The 22095-nt window shown below is 44.0% G+C and overlaps 1 protein-coding gene across 3 annotated transcripts in view; it reads right to left on the bottom strand.

The window, feature by feature from the left end:
• Positions 1 to 8144: 8144 nt before the first annotated feature.
• Positions 8145 to 22095, bottom strand: part of LOC149071669 (late histone H2B.L4-like) — a 34269-nt gene continuing 20318 nt past the window's right edge. The window contains exons 1-3 of one of the 3 annotated variants that reach the window (XM_089247878.1): positions 18907 to 19192; positions 13792 to 13845; positions 8145 to 8526 (exon numbers count right to left, since the gene is read on the bottom strand). In XM_089247878.1, the coding sequence (XP_089104004.1) occupies positions 8250 to 8526; positions 13792 to 13845; positions 18907 to 19007 (432 nt within the window). In that variant the 5' untranslated portion in view covers positions 19008 to 19192 and the 3' untranslated portion in view covers positions 8145 to 8249. Of the gene's footprint in view, positions 8527 to 13791; positions 13846 to 18906; positions 19193 to 22095 lie in introns of those variants that run through there. The other 2 variants (XM_089247879.1, XM_089247880.1) reach the window with 2 other exon arrangements.

Here is a 22095-nt window from a genome sequence, read left to right as displayed (position 1 = left end):
CCCTCACAGCTCCCGGGTAAGACTATGCTTTAAGAGGGCACCAGGGACGTCGAAAGTGTTCCGAATTTGATCGGGTTCTTGTCTTGATCTATACGTAGGAAATTTTGATTTCTGAATCAATTCTGTGGCCAAACTCATGCCATTAATTATCATGGGTGCTCGAGCACCCACAGCATCCCGACTCCGATGCCAATGCTTCGAACATAATGGCTTCACTAGAATAATAATTTCCTTGATCAACGGATATCATCTATTTGATCACCTTTCCCGGGGTCGTGGTCTTGGACATTATTACGAATTGACTTGATATTTTAAATCTAAGCTTTAGTCAAGCAAAGCAAAATTGTTTTAGTTTAGACTGATATGTATCCTTATATATGAATCCAATGACATGTATCCTCCATGTAGTTATTAGGAATTTCTATTTTGACTAGGAATTTTGTAATAGATTTCTTCAGAGGATTCGTACTGAGTTATCGTGCCATTCATTGTCATGCAATATAAAGCAAATAATAAGTAAATTCATGTGACGAATAGCCACTTTCCCCCCCCCCCCTCCACACACACACAAATATCTTAAAACCCTATAAAAATGCTTAAAATTAGTCTTGTCTATATAACCCACGCCCTTATACAAAATCCCACGGAAACCAAAATAATCAACAGTGGGCCATAATTTATTCTGATTCCTAAGGAGGCTTTATTATTGAAAATAAAAATCAAATGCTGTATTAAAACTTGCCATTGTCAAGAGGACAATATGGAGGTTTGTATATCATCAGTTTGCTTAAATTTCTTGATTCTAGTTGAGCACCATCGGAACAGAAAATTTAAACAAATGTACCTTAAAATATTGAAGAAATGAAGCCCCACGCAACCAATAACTTTTTATAACAGTGAAAAACACATGACACTTTCCGTCTAGTGCGAAGTGCCTGAACGACCACTTCCGCTCTAGCTTGTGTGACTGAACGGCAATTTCCATTCTAGCTTAACCGGTACTGTCGTTCTAGTTTGCGTGCCTGGACGGCAACTTCCGTTCTCGTTTGCATGCCCAAACGGCAACTTTCATTCTGGTTTTAATACTTGGACGGCCACGTCCGTTTCAGTCTGCTTGCCTAGACGGCCACTTTCGTTCCGATTCTCAAAAGTGTTGGACTTTCACTTCAATATGCACATTCCTAGCGCAAATCTAACAGCGGCTTCTAGCTTAGCATCGAAAACCATTAATCGTTTAACGCAATTTCATACGCTGTCTTTACTCCTCTTTAGTGACACTCCGCCCCCATAAATAGCTTCGAAGTTCATATCATCATCCATTCTAATTCCGTGCCTTTCCTCCATCATCTCTTACCTCAATAGCAGAGAAAACTTCAGATCGATCTTCATTTTGATACGGATTCTGGTCCATCACTTATGTGAAACTTTGTTCACATGTCCCATTTCTGTGTTACCACCATGCGTCCATAGCACCCGCGTCTCCGACGTCAATGCTTGGAACATAATGGTTTTCCTAGACTATAAATCCTTGAACATAAATGTCATCCACTTTGATCAACCTACCCGACGTCGTGGTCTTGGACTTTATTACGTATTGACTTAATATTTAAAATCCAAGCTTTAAACAAACAAAAGAAAATCGTTTTAGGTTAGACTGAAATATGTATCCTTCCCGTAATTAAGTATAATCGTGCCATATTCACTGTCATGCAATATAAAAAAATAAGTAAACTGATATGACCAATGTGTGGTCACTTTGTTTTCCCAAACAAACATATCTTAAAACACTACAAAAAACTTTGAAAAATTAGTCTTGATCTTGCATATAACTGCACACTCCTTATACGAAACCCCACGGGAACCTACATAATAACAATTAACAGCGGATCATTATTTAATCTTATTCCCGTGGAGCTTTGTTGTTCAAAATAAAAATTAAATGCTCACTTGGAATTTGTCAATGTCAAAATGATAACGGTGTGTATTATCAGTTGCTCAAAATATTTTTCTGATTCTCGTGGGGCTCCATCGGAACAAAAAAAATCTAAACGAATATACCTTAAAATATAGAAGAAATGAAGCCCCACGGTAACCAATAATTTGCAACAACATCGGCATACACGACACCTTCGTTCCAGAATGAAACGCCCGGACGGCAATTCCGTTATAGCTGAAAGAGCCTGAACGACCACTCCCCTTCTTGTTTTCACGTCTAAACGGAAACTTTCGTTCCAGCTTGAAGAGTCTCAACGACCACTTTGCACTCAAACTTCTGTTCTTGCTGAAGGAGTATGAACGACCAAACACAGTTCTCGTTTGCGCGCCTGGATGGCAACTTTCGAATCAATCTGCGGGCTTGGACAGCCACTTCCGTTCCCAAACTTTCATTTTGTTTTTCATGCCTAGACGGCCACTTCCGTTCCCAAACTTTCATTTTGTTTTTCATGCCTAGACGGCCACTTCCGTTCCCAAACTTTCATTTTGGTTTTCATGCCTAGACGGCCACATCCGTTCTCGTTTGCGTGCCCAAACGGAAACTTCCATTCAGGTTTTCAAGCCTAGACGGCCACTTTCGTTCCGATTCTTGGAAGTATTGGGCTTTCACTTCAAGATGCACATTCCTAGCGCAAGTCTAACAGCGGCTTCGGGCTTACTGTCGTAGCATCAGAAACCACTAATTGCAATTTCATGCGTTCCCTTTACTTCTCTATTGACACTCCTTCATGAATAGCTTCGCAGTTCATATCATCATCCATTCTAATTCCATGCCTCTCTTCCCCATCTCCTACCTCAGTAGCGGAGAAGTCAACTTCATATCAATATCTTCATTTTGATACAGATTCTGGTCCATCACTTATGTGAAACTTCGTTCACATGTCCCATTTCTGTGTTACCACCATGCACCCATAGCAGCCCCGTCTCCGACGCCAATGCTTGGAATATAATGGTTTTCCTACGCTAAATTCTTGATCACGAATGTCATTTACTCTGATCACTCTACCCGAGGTCGTGGTCTTAGACTTTATTACGTATTGACTTAATATTTAAAAAATGTAACCTTCAAACAAACAAAACAAAATCGTTTTAGCTTAGACTGAAATATGTATCCTTCCCATAGTTAAGAATTTCTATTTGACCAGGGAATTTCGTAATTGATTTCTTAACAAGCTAATCGTGCCATATTCACTGTCATGCAATATAAAAAAATAAGAAGTAAACTGATATGACCAATGTGTGTGTGTGTGATCACTTTTTTCTAAATGCAAACATCTTAAAACACTAATTAGTCTTGAAAAAAATCAGTCTTGATCTTGCCTATAACCCCGCTTATACGAAACTTAACGGACACCTAAATAATATTTATTAACAGTGGATCGTTATTTAATATGATTCCCGTATGGCTTTGTTGCTCAAAATAAAAATTAAATGCTCACTTGGAACTCGTGTCGGCATAGTCAAGAGGATAACATGGAGGTGTGTATTAACAGTTGCTCACACAAAACATTTTTCTGATTCTCGTGATACCTTGTTTTGAAGAAATGAAGCCCCACGGTAACGAATACTTTGCGACAAATTGGAACTCCAGTGTCAAGTAACATACACAGACGGCACTTTCGTTCCAGTTTGCGCACCTGGATGGGTACTTCCGTTCCAGTTTGCGCACCTGGATGGGTACTTCCGTTCACGTTTGCATGCCCTGAACGGCAACTTTCGTTCCAGCTTGCGTGCCTGGACGGCAATTTTCGTTCCAGCTTACGTGCCTGGACGGCAACTTTCGTTCTTCCTAAGGAGCCGGAACGACCATTATCATTCCAGTTTGCGCACCTGGATGGCCACTTCCGTTCACGTTTGCGTGCCTGAACGGCAACTTTCGTTTCAATATGCATGATTGCATAGCAACTTTCGTTTCGTTTGCACGCCTGGGTGGCCACTTCTACGTGCCTGGATGGCAACTATCGTTCTCACCTAAACAACCACTGTCGTTCTACATAGTTTGTGTGTCTGGAGCGCTTTAGAAGTGTTGGTCTTACACTTCAGTACACGCACACTTTTAATGCAAGTCTAACAGCGGCTGAGAGATCGAGGGAGGAGAAATAAGGAATGGAGAGTGGTAAGAAAATCCAGAAATCTGAGGGTATTCATATGGGATAAGAATATTCGATGTGAACTTCAGAAATGTTGAATGAAACACCTTTCACGAAAAATTCAGCCTGGAACAAAACAGCCCAGAACAGTGTATTCATTCCCAAAGGGAATATTTTGTAGTCCCCCCTTCTCCCTGAAAATCACTGAAGAAAGGACTGTATTCACGGTCCCAAAATGTCAATATGGGAATATCTTTATACTGAGATCGATCCGCTATTCGGTTGGACGTCCCTTCCCCCTCATGATCAGGACCATTATATGTAGTTATGGGATGAGAACTATGAAACCCACCACATTCCTGATAATACTCGAGTGCCTCATTAAGATCACAACCGGAGCTTCATTATCACATTCGATTGAATCGGGAATTGTTCACTAAGATTAAATCCTCGTTTATTGGAAATATCATCGGGTCTTATTATTACCTACGCGGAAAAGGAATGCAGGGATCATGTTATCGCCATTGTGTGACGTCGTAGCTGCAACGACCCAGTGACCTAGTTTAGAGCCCCCTGCAAAAACCCAGTGTATAAGGCGTCTCAACCCAGTTGGGACATGCAGCTACAGCATTATATAGCATGCAGCTATATAGCAAAGGTGACACTTTTTAACGTGAACATCTCTAAGGGCGGCAGCCACCCTTAGAGGTGTGTGACACGTGCGGCGACCGCATCGGGCCCCACACTTACGGTAGTAGAAATGAAAAACTTATTTACGTATATCAGATACATTTTTAATTCTGGTGTTTTTTTCTGTCATTAATTCTGAATTTTGATCCCTTTTAGGATTTTTTTCGTCATTAGTTTTGGATTTCCATCAATCCTGGGCCATTTTCTTTCATTGATTCTTGTTTCATTAATTCCGGGATTTTCCTCTCATTAATATTCTGAATATTTATAAATTCTGGAATTTTTCTCCCTCATTAAATCTTGTTTCATCGGTTTTTTGGGATTTTCTCTCTCATTAATTCTTTTTTTATCAATAAATTCTGGGATATTTTCTCTCAATCAATCCTGAATTTTGATCACATTACATTTAGGATTTTTCTCTTATCAATCCTGAATTTTGATTACTTTTACGATTTTTTTCTCTCATTTATTCTGAATTTTGAACACTTAAGATTTTTTTCCTCATTAGTTTTGGATTTTCATCTATCCTGGGCTATTTTCTTTCAGTGATTCTTATGTTTCATTAATTCTTGTTTCATCAATCAATTCTGGGATATTTTCTCTCATTAATTCTGAATTTTCATAAATTTCGGGATTTTTCTCTCATTAATTCTCGTTTCATCAATCAATTCTGGGATATTTTCTTTCATTAATTCTCGTTTCATCAATCAATTCTGGGATATTTTCTTTCATTAATTCTTGTTTCATCAATCAATTCTGGGATATTTTCTCTCATTAATTCTGAATTTTCATAAATTTCGCGATTTTTCGCTCTTATTAATTTTTGTTTCATCGATTCTGGGATTTTCTCTCTCATTAATTCTGAATTTTCATAAATGTTGGGATTCCTCGCTCTCATTAATTCTTGTTTCATCAATTCTGGGATTATTTTCTCTCATTAATAGTAGATTTTCATTGGTGATTAGATACTTCTCGGCATTCTGTGATAAGGCACGAAACTTTGGAAGGGAATCCTCTCCCCCCACAAAATACATAAAATCAAGGCTAAATTGCTCTTAAATTATTTTCGCACAGGGCCCCGCGTCTGATAAGGGTGGCCCTGTGTTGTGTGTGTGACATGTGAAGGTTCTCGTCTCATAACGTTCTCAAGAGCGTGGTATCCAGTCAAAGCCAATGATGTGCCCCGGGGCAGCAACCAGAAATTCCTTTCGGGGAGGCCGAGGGGGGTTGAATTGTCAATTCAATAGACATGTGTACAATTCCATATACATATGAATCAGTCATTTTTGAACATTTTGGAGGTCGTCGCACCCCCCCCCCCCTGGCAGTGATCTCTTTGCGCCTACATGGCAACTATAGTAAGAATTGAAATGTTACCAGATTTTTTTTTTTACACAAATATTTGCTTCTAGAAGTTTCGAGGATGCGTGACCAACACAGGGGCGAGCGTGAGCCAGCTGCCAAATAACTTGGACCGGGTCTGCTGCCAAATGGCCATAAGTGACCAAGTGCATCAGCTACCAAATGGAATACGGGTTAAGTGGGCCAGTTGCCAAATAGCCATTAGGGGCTAGCTACCAAATGGCCGATAGGGGCCCAAGTGAGCCAGCTCCCCCATCGTCTATAGGTGTTGAATACTACTACATAACCATGCATGTACCTCGTACAAACCACTGCGGAATTTTTAATGACGTGGTACTTACCGGAATGTGTTGTTCTGAGTGTCATCAAAGTATGCTTTCACTTTTGACTTTGCCGGGGCCAGGAACCCCCGGGTAAGCTGTTGCGAGGGGTTGATAGACTTTCCTTCCCACCCAAAAAAATTTACTAGGGTGGCGAAAAGCTGCGGATAAATGGTAAGGGACCTGCTGGCGCAAAAATTTTCAGAACCCACTGCTTTTAGTGCTATTTAATCGCCAGATAGAACATTTCGTCAGGATTTGGCACAATGACGATGAGCTATAGCACTAAGGCGCCTCGACAAACGGGCGGACTCTACGACCTCGATCTTGAAGCGGCAAAGTTTTTTTTTCTTTCAAAGTGACGTCTAAAGCCGGGTTTTCTCAGGAGCTGATCTTCCGTGTCGCGTGTGCAACGCGAATCGCCCAGCGCGACACGACGTCCACTCACCAATAAGAAAAGCGGTACGACTGTTTTCCTACAGAGCGATTACGTCAGTGATTGGCCGACTGCTTCTGGAGGAGTCAAATGCGTCGTGCGTTTCACCGAACTTCATTTTTTTTTGCGTTTTCTTTTCCTCCTTTCTGTCCCCCTTTTTTGTTGTGCGAAATGGCAAAAAATGTGTGGATGTGCAGATGACAGAACGGATGATGCGCCTCGCTAGAAGAACACATAGCGTGGTAAAGTTACACGTTTCTGCCGACGTGAAATGGCCCTATTCGGTTCACGCGGCGCAGAAAAACCTAGCGACGCTAGCAAAATCCGGCTTAATCATTTAAAAAAAGCAGCAGCAGCGGAATAGTGCACACCGATCGGCTATAACGACGATATTGACGTAACACCTTCGCTCAAAGTTGAAGGATAAGTCGGCCTATTGTATAGCCACTGGAAGAACCTAGACCGACTCATCATCCACCATTGGCGTGCACTGTGACGTCAGTATCATCACTACAGCCAATAATTGTCCTCTATGCAGTTTTTCTTAACAATTAGCAGTCACTCGATCAGAAAACTTGTTATCGCTCTCAATGAGTTCGCTAAGCTTTTTTCAGACGTCGCAGCTTAGTGTTTCAAAGAGGTCCTGGGTCAACATCTATAACCGAAGGCCTCCGCGCGAAGCTCGTGACGTCACTGAAGTAGGCCATTTCACCTATAAAAAAAGCTAAAAGATATCGCATGCGTCGGCCTGCTTTATCCAATGGCTACAGGTGAAATTTCCTACTTCGGTGACGTCACGAGCTTAGCGCCCAGGCCTTCTGCCACAGATGGTGTTGCCTGGGTAGCATCGCCTAATGTGCCTGTAAAAGGAGAGCGGACTCATCGCCTATCTTCGAGCAGGGAACAAGTTTGGCGCTCCTAGGGCGGTGTTCACCGACATGGTTTAAACTATATATCCACTCGTGACTAAATTTTCACTGGAAATTGTGAGCACAAGTATAGGATTCACGACACACGCATATTATATATACATAATATATACAATTTCCTTTTCTTCTAACGTAGGACGAGGTTACCAGATTTATCGCCGATTCGTCAAATAGAGATAATCCAAATTTCTTGCCAAAAAAGCTTGCATGTGAGGTGCTTAAAAAGGTTAAATAAATACCATAGGATGGCCCCCGCCAAACATTTGGCGATTTGGCTGTTTCTGGTTCGTGAATATTACTTGCTCTCATGGAGAAAACTAGATTTTAGAGTCAACGATATAATTTATTCATATATTGTTTTTTTTTAGAAAAAAAAAAAAAAATTAACAAAAAACCAAAATATATTGTAGTTCTCCGATAGGACGCGTCACTTGTCGCGCAGGGTGAATTCGGTGTACTTGGTGACGGCCTTGGTTCCCTCGGACACCGCGTGCTTGGCCAACTCGCCAGGTAGGATGAGCCTGACGGCAGTCTGGATCTCCCTGCTGCTGATGGTCCGCCGATTGTGGCAACTGGTCAGCCTGGCAGCTTCTGCCGCCAACCTCTCGAAGATGTCGTTCACGAAGCTGTTCATGATGGACATCGCTTTGCTGGATATACCGATTTCTGCATGGACTTGCTTCAGGATCTTGTAGATGTAGATCCTAGGAGAGAAAGAAAAATAGATTTAGCTTATATCACGGAAATAATCTTTGAAGAACAGCCACGGCCATCTTCACATGGGCTTTGAATCAGGTGACCATACGTCCCATATTTTCCGGGACAGTCCCGGTTTTTTGTTTTTTTGGCCATCCCGTTTTTTTTTACACGAAGTTCAATAACGAATAGAAATTCAAGTAAAGACAAAGAACGAAATTATTTTCCTACTCATGATAATTAAAATTATAAATAAGAATATTAATATATAAATCTCTAACATTTGTCTTGGTGAACGTTTTATTTCGTGGAATTCATTTAAATCCACTGCAATTTTCAGTAATGCTTCATTTCCCACCATTTTGATTTTTGCGTAATTTCTCCAATATTTGGCAACTTTTACTTTTGGCGTCATTTTTGGCAATAATTGGCGATGTCCCGTATTTTGAATCCGAATTTCTCGTATTTCTTACAAGGAAATATGGTCAGCCTAGCTTTTAATCTACCCCGTGCCGCCAGTCTAATCTTTTCAACATTATGCGGGGGGGGGGGGGAGATCTGGAATATCCTGGCTCGCAGTCGAATCTCAAAAATTTATTACCTCCAGGTAAGGGTCTGGAGGTAGATGTTATACACTCATGTCCATAAATTGAGGATAATGCCAGCTCCGGCAAATAAAGGTTCAGAAACAAAACAAACGTTACTTATTCATAAAGCCCATTTATTAAACAAAAGATAAAGAACAAAAACGATGGTGTATGTATGATACCATTCATAAAAACTACGATTTTTGCTCCCTGGAGCAATTGTAAAAAATATCTCCTTCACAAAAACTTACTATTACATGGTTGGTATGATGGTTAATACATTGTATGTCTCCCATGCGATGAAATACAGTCCGTACAACGCCTAGGCATGCTGAGTATCAAATTATCGATCTGATCTTGGGGAAGATCACTCCACTCAGCAAGCAATGCTCTCCGAAGTTCCGGTACACATGTAGGAGGTGGTTCACGGGCTGCAACTCGTCGGCGAAGCATGTCCCACACATGCTCTATCGGATTCAAGTCAGGTGAGAATGCTGGCCATTCCATACGGGTTATATCCTCAGATTCAAGGCATTCGTTTACGATGTTTGCTCGGTGAGGACGGGCGTTGTCATCCATAAACACAAATTCTGCGCCCATGGCACCCCTAAACAAACGTACATGTTGTTCCAGAATGATGTCCCGATAAATTTGGGCTTTCATGGTTCCGGTTTGAACATGCAGATCTGTTCTGGAACCCAGTATAATTCCACCCCAAACGAGCAATGCTGCACCACCGTAACGGTGTCGTTCAATGATGTTGTCTTGGTGGTAACGGGTACCTGGCGTTCTCCATATGAAAGTCCGACGTGAATCAGACTGCAAGATAAACCTGGACTCGTCGGAAAACATCACACAAGCCCACTGTGACGATGTCCACATTGCATGTTCTCTACTCCAGGCTAATCGCTGCCGACAGCGAGTTGCCGTGAGCGGAATACATCTGACAGGCCTGCGAGCATATAGACCAATATCTCCCAAACGTCTGTACACGGTTTGCCTTGAAACTGTGGTACCCGTGGCTGCAGATAGCTGACGAGACAGGTCGGATGCTGTGCTCAGTCTGCTTCTTTTGGCAGTTACTGCCAAATACCGGTCTTCATTCGGCGTTGTAACTGGGGGACGACCTGTACTGTAACGTCTACTGACATTTCCGTTATCTTGGAATCGTTGCCAAAGCCTAGAGATGACACTTTTGGCAATTCCAAGTTCCTCAGATAATTCCATCTGAGTACGCCCACATTCCAGGCGGCCGATAATTCTACCACGTAAAAAATCATCCACATGCGTCCTCTGTCTGATAACTATTCGCTTATGGCACTGAACGCCTTACAGAACTCTTGGGAACAATTTTACTTCTTTGCCACCATTCCTTATATACCCCCCCCCCCTTACACTCTTCATTGTGACGTACTATCGGCATCATCTGGTGGCTTCCTGAAATTTGCATATCATTCTTGTAGATGTGTGTGACAATTCTACAGGTGAAATTTTTACTTTAGATTCCGATTTCCGTGCGATTCTGAATTATCCTTAATTTATGGACATGAGTGTACTTTGGTCGCCTATGTGGGGGGGGGGGGGTACAAATTTTGCCGTTCTTCTCCCATTCTAGTCCAATTCTGTTCACCACATCAAATGTTCCGCCCAGTGCTTTAACCCTCTTGTCATGGGTGGAGATATGGGGGGGCATTATTCCCCCCCCCCAGTGCCAATATATGAATTGACATAATCGTCAAGCCCTCCCAGCCATCATGCCTTCCCCTCCCAGACTTTTCAAGTCCATCTCCGCGTATGCCGCTTGATCTCTTAAATACACGTCTCTAATTCTTTTGGTCACTCACATGCTTGCTCACTGACCTGGTCTCTCCTCCACCAGCTCGGAAAAGTACCCGTCTACACGCTTACTCTCGAAAATTTTAACCAAATCTTACTTTCATGCAGCCTCCGCAACGTATCCGCGTGGGCTCCGCCCCACTTATTCAGACTGATATGATCCATGGCAAGTTTAGCTATGCTCACGGTACAGATTCAAAAATCATTGCTATAATGGGTAGCCTAATTTTTCGCTTTCAAAGTCCCCTCCCCTAACATACTCATTCGATATCCTCCTAATTCACGGATTTTTTTGGACTTACCATGGTGGCAAGATTCTGGCGTGTGGGTAGTTTGCCGTGGACCCCCCTCTAAATCATGCAACGGAGGGCATCTGAACGCATGGGGCCACACAAGAAGAATCATAGTTGAAGAGACGGAAATGTAAAAAAAAAAAAAAAAAAAAAATTGAATAATTTCAAGTAGGCCTATAGAATTTAAATTAGCGGGTCGCTCTTACTTGAGGATTGATTAAAAAACCTCCTCCCCCCCACCAGCGTATCTGTTGCCCGTTACAACGGCTAAAATTTGCCAGTTCCGTTTTTTTGGGACCCGAACCTGTACGCAGAAGGGGAGCCCCCCCCCCCCTTACAGCACCCGAGAGGCGTAGTGGTAAAAATCCACCATCGTGAAAGTTGCCGTCAAGTCCCAAGTTCGAACCGGGAGCAGAATATAGATAACAAGACATTTTCGCTAACTAGCTTGAGGCGACCACCGATAGATGGCACCACCGTCTCCAACCCAATTCATTGATTGCAGTACAGCGATATCGCCGGACTTAGTAAAAGTAATAGCAGCCTCACTTACAAAGTTTATTGTTGGATGCTGCCCTTCAAGTAGGACAAGTAGCTACAGCGCCGAGACCCGGGCACTTATCAGTTTTTGCTTTTTCATTTATAAAGAGGCAGTAAAAATTCTGGCCCGGGGGCCACCGAAAATCAGTCTAGGGGCCCCGACTGCAGGATGTGGGGGGGGCATTGAAATACTAAAAATCACTTAAGTGCTGGGGGCATAATAAATTTTGTAGGAAGGGGGGTCGAGCACCCCCCCCCCCACGACAGGCGGATATAGACTTCACCTTTCACGCTGGGGGGGGGGGGGAATGCCCCCACGCAATTCCGCCCATGCACCCAACAAAATTTATTATGCCAGCTCATGCCGATAGCCACGAGTCCCACATCCTATAGCGGGGACCCCAGGCTGGGATCTTTTGGCCCCAGGGCTAGAGCGCTGTCAGGCCCCCCCCCCATGTGGGGGCCACGCCGATAACCCCAGCCACAAGGTTCCGGTGCCTATGCTCGAAACAATCCAGGACTGCCTTGTTAAGCGGTAAAAAAAAAAATACGTTGATCGACGCACATCCGTATCTTCCATATCCCCCCCCCCCCTTTTTCAATAAGAGAGCCCCCCCTCCATTAAATATATAGATTTTATTTGATAATTTTAAGTTCATCTACGGGCATTTATTTCATCTAGTTTCGAAATTTTCAGTTTGTAGTTCACTTATTTGCCGGTAGATGGCGTAATCTCAACACAATCTTTCCCATTCTGGATTTATTTCTGTCCTAGAAAATCCAAAAGTTTGGGAATCTGGCTTCAAATCGTGAGTTGGGCACAAATTGCTGCACGAGCCCCCCCACCTCCCATGGGCGGAGCGTCTCAAAAGGTGGAGTCTACTGATCTAATGTATGTATGCAGGGCCGCAACTAGATGCTTCGTCACCCGGGGCAAGCGCACATTTTGACGCCCCCTTGTAATGCTGATTGAGGGGTTTCAGAATGAAATTTGCACCCGCTCGGGTCCAGCGCCCCGGACACGAGACCCGTCTGCTCCCCGTAGTTGTGGCCCTGTATATATAAATTGACATCATCGTGCCCCCCCCCCCCGACCTAATAAAAGCCCTACCACAAGTTGAAACAAAAAAAAAAAATATTTGGTAAGACAGCAAAGATGGTTTTTTTAGCGTAGTCGGGGTCAGGGCCCCGGTAATAAATTCTGCCGCCGGAGACGAATAATATTTTGCCGCCCTTAAAAAGATAAGACTGTCTGAAAAAGAGCGTTTTCTTTCCTCGCCTCTATTACCTTTATACAGTGGTTCCCAAAGTGTTTGTCACGACCCCCTTCGGGAGTGGGGAGGAAGGTAACGATAATTTAAGATTTCACGAGAGAATTTCCTAAATAAAGACGTTCCGATAGAGTAAATAAATCAATATAATGATTCTTTTCTTTGATGGGTGTCCCATAGTGGACGCACTTGTTCACATTTTTGCATGTGTTTTTAGGAAAATGTTTTGAAGGTCAGTAGCTCAGTCTGGGGAAAGATTACTTGGGGTCCCTGAACCCAATGTGGTCTCCCCCCCGAAAGTCGATCTTGCGTACGTCAATGCTCGTGACCAGGACGCAGGGTGTTGAAATGTGGTAGGCCTTCTTCATGGTGTTACCTGGTAATGCAAATTCTAGTTGTAATACCGCTTGATCATTATTTAGTGCAGCATAAGCTTGACGATCCTTGCACGTATAAAAAACAAACTCCAATCCAGTGGTGCATATGCACCCTCGAATGAATGATGGCACATATCGCAGAAAATCCTTTGAAAACAAAAAAAAAAAAAAAAAAAAATCCAAGCAAATCGTTCTCCTGAAAACTCCCTCTACCGCGTCCGCTATTACTATTCAACAGCACATTCTACGATCAAAAATGCTTATTTAGGAGTCTTATTTCAGCTTTTAAAGATTGTCACGGGAATTTAGAATCGCTCCTCCATTTGTACAGCGGAAAAAAAAAAAGACCAATGAACTAGAACCACTTACCAAATAAAACTCAATTCTTCAATTGAAATTAGCGACCGGATTTTGATTAACGTGCTGCATGAAAAAAAAAAATACAGGATGATATTAGTTAATATTTTATAAGCAATAATATTAATTTAATTATGAAGTTTGCTTCAAAATTTTAACAGTTGCTATTTGTGCATGGTAAAAATGTTATTAGTAAAACCCGCACAATCAAAAGTTTTACTGATGTTGTTTTACCGCTGACAGATAACAACTGTTAAAATTTCGAAGCAAACTTGATAATTTTACCAATATTATTACTTAATATTTCATAACTAATATCATGTACGGCATGAAAAAACTGACAATCAAAAACCAGTTGTCAATTTCAAATCGAAGAATTATAACACTTTTATTTTGATGATAGGTGGCGCGCAAATTGGTTCCGGATCATTGATGTCTTTCTCACGCGTAATATAATACTGTACCTTATAACTGTTTTCAATATTTTCTACAAGGCATATATTTTGCCTAAGAAATTTTATTTTTACCCGTTCATTGGTTATGGACAAAAGTGACTCAGAAAAGCACCATTTTTTTTGCATGGCGGCAAAGCATACGAAACATGGACGTTTAGAGTCTGAGAATGCTTCCGTGTATAGTTTTTTTTTCCTGTGCAGAAAAAAAAAAAAAAAAAAAAAAAAATTCCCATATGTTATTTTCTCATATATTGCGCTCAGATATCAAAATTCTGTGAGCAGAGAAACAGGTCTGCGGGGTCATTCAAGTATTACGTCAGCATCGAGGGGGGTTCGGATGAGCGGACTTTTGATGACGGGGGGGGGGGTTGAAGGTTGCTTACGTCATCCACCCCCCTTTTTTGAAGATATGAAATATTCTAAGCTGCTGACGGGGGGGACGGGGGGGGTCAAAAATGGCTGAAAATCTGCTTACGTAATAGTACTTGAATGGCTCCTGTGCAGATGAAATAGAAGACAATGTGCCTCCTATCTGAAAAAAAAAAATTAAAAAACGGGCATTTCATGTAATAACATTTTTACATTTTTCTTTTCGAGCATCTTGTTGCTCATCATTCCCCCATCCTGGAACTGAGCCTCCCCCCCCCCCCCCCAAGACAGATCTTTGGTGGGGCCTCCTCTATAGTGAATTTAGAGTAAAAAGAAAGAAAAACCAATGAGGAAATAGTTATTTTCCGGATATTATGCCGAGATGAACTCTGGAAGAAAAGTCATGTCTCCGCCGGGACTCGAACCCAGGCCCTCTTGCATACCGGGCAAGCATGCTACCATCTACACCGCTGGAGACATGATCCCGCCTTCCTTATTTCACGCACTGTAGCGTGAGAAAGGAAGAAACTGGCAGAACATTCCGGAGCCAAACAGCATGACACTAGAGATCCTTCTGTTATGGTGGTGGCAGGGCCGTCTTAAGAATCATGGGTCCCCGGGACAAGCGATTTTTCTGAGGCCCTACCAGGCGAATTCTCAAAAATTTCAACCTGATCTCATTTTTGTGCAGCCCTTTTCTCTTGAGGGGCCCCCATGCCCTGGTGGGTCGGTGCGTTAAGATTGCAATGTGCAATGCAGCCTGGGGCACAAGACGATTCTCATCTTTTATTTTTGATGCTGCATGATGAGGGGGCGGGCAAACCATGGTTCCCCCCCCCCCAATTAAAAATTAGGCCCTACTTTCCAGCCTCAAGAAAATCATGCCCCTAGGGCAAAGGTCCGCAAGGCACTTGAGGTGGTCGTGCCTATAGGCACAGTTAGACACATGGCCCCACAAGAGACAGCCCTGGGGCCCCGAAATCATTTTCACCTTTTTTTCTGCTTTTTTTGTCACTATATAAATTCACCAGGGTGTGCCACGGAAGATCCCAGCCTGGGGGAGGGGGTTGCTCCATAATGTGGGGGTGGGCACGATAACATGCGTTAAGGTGGCTTTGATCAAACGTTCAAGAACACCCTATTGCAATTGATCTTTCAAAGTGCTTCCTCCCCCTCCACATGAGGGAGGTTGACATCAATCTATCTCGAGGGGCCGCAATCGTTCATTTTTATCACACTACAATTTCCTAGAAACGGGGCCCATTATTGGTCTCCTTTATTCTTATTACTGCAGTTTATTCAATATAAGAGCAGCTTTTAAAAACTCACCGGGATTCTTACTCCAGGACCCCCGACGACATACATCATGAAAATTAAGACGGCCCCAAGGCGTGATCGCGTAAGAGTATCATGCCCCCCTCCGGGCAAAGTGATTTTTCCGAAGCCCTACGTGGCAAATTCTCAAAAATTTCACCTACATCTCATTTTTATCTTAACTCATTGGGGGGGGGGGGCATCCAGCCACGGCTGGATCCGTCGGGGGAAGGGGGCTCCAGTGCTGAAGGGGCTGCATGAAATGAGATCTGGTTATAACGGACGTCCTATGTGCTAAGACTACGACTTGAAACCCCCCCCCCCCCACCCATGACTTTAGGAAATTAAAAATCACATGACGTTGATCGGGGGCCTAGATATTTTGGCTGTCTAAAATATTCACCCAAATTGCTCTTTGTAAAAAGATATCTACATAAGGTTGGTCAATGATGACATGTCTGTATAAACCCGGGACATAACTACCCAGGAGAAACTGTCACGAATCCCTAAGACAAGGCGGGGGCACCCGGGCCCCTCACGGCATCAAGCACGACAGGAACCTAAATAATGAGATACGATTGAAATATTCCCCCAGGGCCCTACGTTGAGACTACCCTGCTCATGCCTCCACCCAGCAACAATGAAGTTAGCTAACGATCGCCGATATATGTACCGACATGATCAGCTGTGTTTCCACATCACCCCCCCCCCCACCAAATTTATCTCCACCTACATGGGGTGGGGGCCCTGGCAACTTAAATATTACACATTATATAGCTGATCAATCCATGACCCCCCCCCCCCCATACAAGAGTGGGGCTGACAGGGCTCCAGCCCGAGGTGTCCCGAGACACACAATTCATATTTTTATTTACAAACACTATATTTACAGGCCCGGGGAAAGACAATATATAGGGAGTCTTTGGTCCGAGGCAATACCGTCTTAACGCATGCGGGGGCCCACCAAACCAGGTGTGAAGTGCTGAAGGGGCTGCATGGAATGAGATCTGGTTAAAACTTTCAAGAGTGAGCATGTAAATTGGAGGCCCCCCCCCCCCCCCCAAGATGCTCTTGAAACGGCGCTGGTTCGACAGCCCCACTGAAGATCTCAGCTGTGGGATATGGGGCCATGTGATCCAAGCACAGGTGATCTTTATCTTACCCAGGGTTCCTACAGCTCAAAACGAACGGAGCCCCACTTGGGTATGGCCCCGCGTTGAGATTCGGTTACATGATCTTCAAGGAACGAGTGCATAAACTTCATTGTCCCTACTACTCCCTAAATCAAGGCAGTCTAAAAAGTACCTCTAGCAAAGTGATATTCTGGGCTGGGCCTGTTAGTCATAAATTCGGGTCAAACCCGACCTTTTGGGTCCCGCCCCCCTTCATATGTTTGTGGACAGGTGACCTCCGCCGCCTCACATTCTTTGTGGTAGAGTCGTAAGCTGGGGGCGTAGAGACATAAGCGGAGATGGACTTAGAAGAGTCTGGGGGCACGGCCATTATTGCTGGGGAGCACGATGTCAATTCATGTATACACATTACATCAGTCGACTAAATATTTGACGCTGGGGCCCCCCCCGTATTTCCGATCATGCGTAGAGGCCCCCCCCCCCCCCGGACTCTACTAAAGTCTATAAAAAATTTTAAATGCCTATTTCGGTATCCGAATTCACCACGAAAATTTCTGGGCCCCTTTTACCCATGCGAGAAAAAGGCCTAAATTCTAGGGACCTCATCTAGCTACCTCTCCTGCTAATCAATTTTATACACTTCACTCTTGAAAAATCATTTAACCGAATCTCATCACGTGCCCCCCCCCACCTGGATACGGCCCTGGGAAGGGGGGGGGGTGGCGACCACTCGATCAGACTCTGCCGTGCTTGGTGATCAATTAAATTCGATAACTAAATATATTGAATGAATTTCAATTCAGTTTCAAGGTCCTCAATACTTTACGGCTCGAGTGCACCCCCTCCCCATACCCGATAGGCGTCTCGATCACGTCACCTTAATCGTGCGCTGTTGAAGAACGCTGCTAATTACTCTTTAAAAAAAAACCGATCACTGTCATGTTTAAACAATCGTGATTTAATCACGATCTAATTCAAATACAGACATGATTTTGGTGTCGTTTTAAAGGTTGTAACATGAGCTTTAATCTGATATGCAACATGAATGGATGCACATGTATCAAAAGTGCTCAACTTTTTTAGAGAGTGCGGGCCACTTCATTGGTTTTGAAACGTGTCGCGAGCCCCTTGAGTTTGTCTGGAAAGTTACCGGAGTTCCTCGGGTGATCTAAAAAGTGTGCCGTGGGCCGATTGAGTCATCTTGAAATGCGCTACGATCTATGAATTGTGCCGCGGAACATTTGAATGATCCAAAATTGGCTGTGGACCACTCGAGTGATCTGATAATGTGCCGCGGGTAACTCAAGTGATTTGGAAATTCATTTAGAGAGTCATTTAAATGATCGGGAAATTTACCAAGAGCCGCTTAAACGATTTATGAAAATGCCGCTGTAAATGCGTCGCGAGCTACGAAAGGGATCTGGAGGCGTGCCGCGGACCATTCGAGTGATCTGGATATGCTGCGAGCCACCATCTGTAGTAGCCCAAATCTGCAAATGTTCCACGAGCAATTAAAGTGAACTGGAGATGTGCCGCGAGTCACTCAACTGATTTGGAAATATGTGCTTAAGTGATTTGTATATATATGACGCTGGCAGCTTAAATGATCTGGAAGTGTAGTGAGCCACTTAAAAGAACCTGGTAGTGTGCCACGGGCCACTGGATCGATTCGATAATCTTTCGTGGGCCACTAGAGTGGTTGGTTATTTGTCGCGGGCCACATCTGATGACTCCGAGGGCCATATCTGGCCTCATGGGTCGAGTAAAAGTTTGCCATTTTTCAAAGTAAAGGTAATAAGGGTCGTAAAAATGGAAATTAAAACACTATTGAATGCTAGAATTGATCAAAATATTACCCATAAGACTCCTTCCTCTTGGCCCTCCTGTGCTTTTTGGCTTGGCGAATGGACGGTATAGCAAGTCCGTCTGACGTTATTGCAGCTTGAGGTTTGGGCATAGTCTAATCTCGTCTTAATTAGTGTTCACCTGAATACGTTCTAGCAGGGTTTACGGTACAGATAACGGCATGACTTGGACTTATATCCATCGACGATTCCTGAGTTATTGAATATGTAAATTCGTTTTTTGCGCCGGGTCGAACGATTTTGTCGCCAACGATGGCGATTTCTTTCACCTCATTAATCCGGTCGTTGCAAATCTCTGTTCGAAGTATCTGACTCGGTATTTAAAAAAAAAAATTCCTTCTTGGCGAAGATTGGTGATTTATTTGACGATTATACAGCCAATAAATGACCACTTTGAAGCGTCACAACCAGCCAAGATAATTTTGTTTTTGATTCAGCTGCAATTAAATAAAGCTGGTAGATCAGGAAGCGTTCAGTTTTATATAATTATTGTTATACTTACTTTTTTAGTAACTTAGATCGGGTTCTTAACCTCCTGTGGTCCACGGACCCTTTGTGCCAATAAAACAAAAGCCAACGCTACTCCCTTTGTTAATATGATAAAGGCCGCGGGCACCTTCACCGAATAATATTGAGTAGATAATGATTTAAACATAAAGTTAATTGTTCTATCATTCGAGCTCCCCGATCCCCCCCCCCCTTTCCGAGGACCCTCAAGTGTTCAGTGGACCCCTGGTTAAGAAGCACTTATTTGTGTTGACAGAAAATATGAAGGACCCTCTACAAGGCTGAGACCTTCGGCGGGCCCCCCAAGCCACGATTCGTGGGGGGGGGGGGGGTCAGCTAGGGATAAAAGTAAAAACGGCGCTTTATATTTCTCGCTATCGGTAATATTTCAACGATTTCAGCTATAATTGGCGGATTTTTTTGGAGGCGACTGGCTGTTTTGGTGTAAAAAATAACAATAACATGTCTCAAAATTGCTTCCCCGCAGCATCTAGTAACCACAAACCTGGGTCAACCAGCTTAACCAGGGCCTGATATAGGATGGGGGGGGGGGGCCTGGGCAAAGCAGAAATTGTGGTGCCTCTGCGACGAGCGTCGAAGATGGTCTTTACTCAGTGAATATGTACTATTTTAGGGTCCCCACAGGCCCGTCATTTGGGGGGGGGGCCCAAGTGGGGCCTCCTGGCTTTTGAAAATACACTAAAAATGGTATATATATATATATATATATATATATATATATATACAAGTATATATAAACTGAAGAGCCAAAAAAACTGGTACAGGCATGCGTATGCAAATAAAGATATATGGAACCAATCAGAGTACGACGCTGCGGTCGGCAACACAGCAAGTGTCCGGCATAGTTGTTAGATCGGTTACTGCTGCTACAATGCCAGATTGTCGAGATTTAAGTGAGTTTGAACGTGGTGTTATAGTCGGCGCACGAGAGATGGGACATAGCATCTCCGAGGTAGCGATGAAATTTTGATTTTCACGTACGACCATTTCACGAGTGTACCGTGAATATCGGGAATCCGGTAAAAAATTAAATCTACGACATCGCTGCGGCCGGAAAAAGATCATGCAAGAACGGGACCGACGGGATTCATTAAACGTGACAGACGTGCAACCCTTCCGCAAATTGCTGCAGATTTCAATGCTGGGCCATTAACAAGTGTCAGCGTGCGAACCATTCAACGAAACATCATTGATGTGTACCCTTGATGACTGCACGACACAAAGCTTTACGCCTCGCCTGGGCCCGACAACACCGACATTGGACTGTTGAGGACTGGAAACACGTAGCCTGGTCTGACGAGTCTCGGTTCCAATTGCTTCGAGCTGATGGGCGTGTACGGGTATGGAGACAACCTCATGAATCCATGGACCCTACATGTCAACAGGGGACTGTTCAAGCTGGTGGAGGCTCTGGGAACCCCCTGATACGTCTAGATGCGACTCTGACAGGTGACAGGTACGTAAGCATCCTATCTGATCACCTGCACCCATTCATGTCCATTGTGCATTCCGACAGACTTGGACAATTTCAGCAGGACAATGCTACACCCCACACGTCCAGAATTGCTACAAAGTGGCTCCAGGAACACTCTTCTGACTTTAGACACTTCCGCTGGCCACCTAAATCCCCAGACATGAACATTATTGAACATATCTGGGATGTGTTGCAACATGCTGTTCAGAAGAGATCTCCACCCCCTCTTACTCCTATGGATTTATGGACAGCCCTGCAGGATTCATGGTGTCAATTACCTCCAGCACTACTTCAGACATTAGTCGAGTCCATGCCACGTCATGTTGCGGCACTTCAGCGTGCTCGCGGGGGCCCTACACGATATTAGGCCGGTGACCAGTTTTTTCCCACTTGGGGCCCATTCCCGGGCCCAAGTGACTTTATGGGGGGGGGGGCGACCTTCACCGGACTGGAAGAATATGCCCTCCAGCTTCATTCACATTCATCACATTTTCGAAAACCATGGTACTAGATAATCACATGAGCTCCCCCCCCCCCCACCGGATCGTCCCCAGATGGGGCCATGCGTTAAGACGGTGCTGCCACGATGTAGTTCAGACGGTTCTGTGGCAAAGGTGACATCTTCAGCTGCGAATGGAGTGTAGGCAGGCACCTTTATAGCTGCGAATGAGCAGAAGCAGATATCTTTAGCTGTGAACAGAGCTGAGGCAGGCATCTTCAGCTACGAATGGAGCGAAGGCCGAGATCTTCAGCTGCTGGAACAGGCATCTCCAGCTGCAAATGAAGCCGAGGCAGAGAGCTTCAGCTTCAATTAGAGCATTTAGACCATTAGTTACCAAAACTTTTCGTTCCCCATCGCCCCCTTCATCAGAAAATGTTTTCTCTCATCGCCCCCCCCCCAACTCAAGTGAACCCATAGGATTCTATGTTAAATCCATATCACACATCCATCACCCCCCCCCCGGACCATTCCATCACCCACCGGGGGCGATATTGTCCACTTTAGAGGGGGGGGGAAACACTGGATTAGACGGATCCAGGGCCATTGAGTAGGAGAAGCGGCTCATTGTGTAGGTGCATTGAATCATCCCGTATTTTACGGGACAAGCGAATCCCCCATATTATTTGGATCTTGGGGGCGGGGGGGGGGGCATGATCCGCAATTGAAACAGGTTAAG

Source organism: Pholcus phalangioides, unplaced genomic scaffold (genome assembly GCF_987345545.1).
Source record: "Pholcus phalangioides strain wild (caught in Gottingen) unplaced genomic scaffold, Ppha-v1.0 ptg000018l_1, whole genome shotgun sequence".
Lineage (NCBI taxonomy): Eukaryota > Metazoa > Arthropoda > Arachnida > Araneae > Pholcidae > Pholcus > Pholcus phalangioides.
This window is presented reverse-complemented; position numbering and strand designations above follow the sequence as displayed.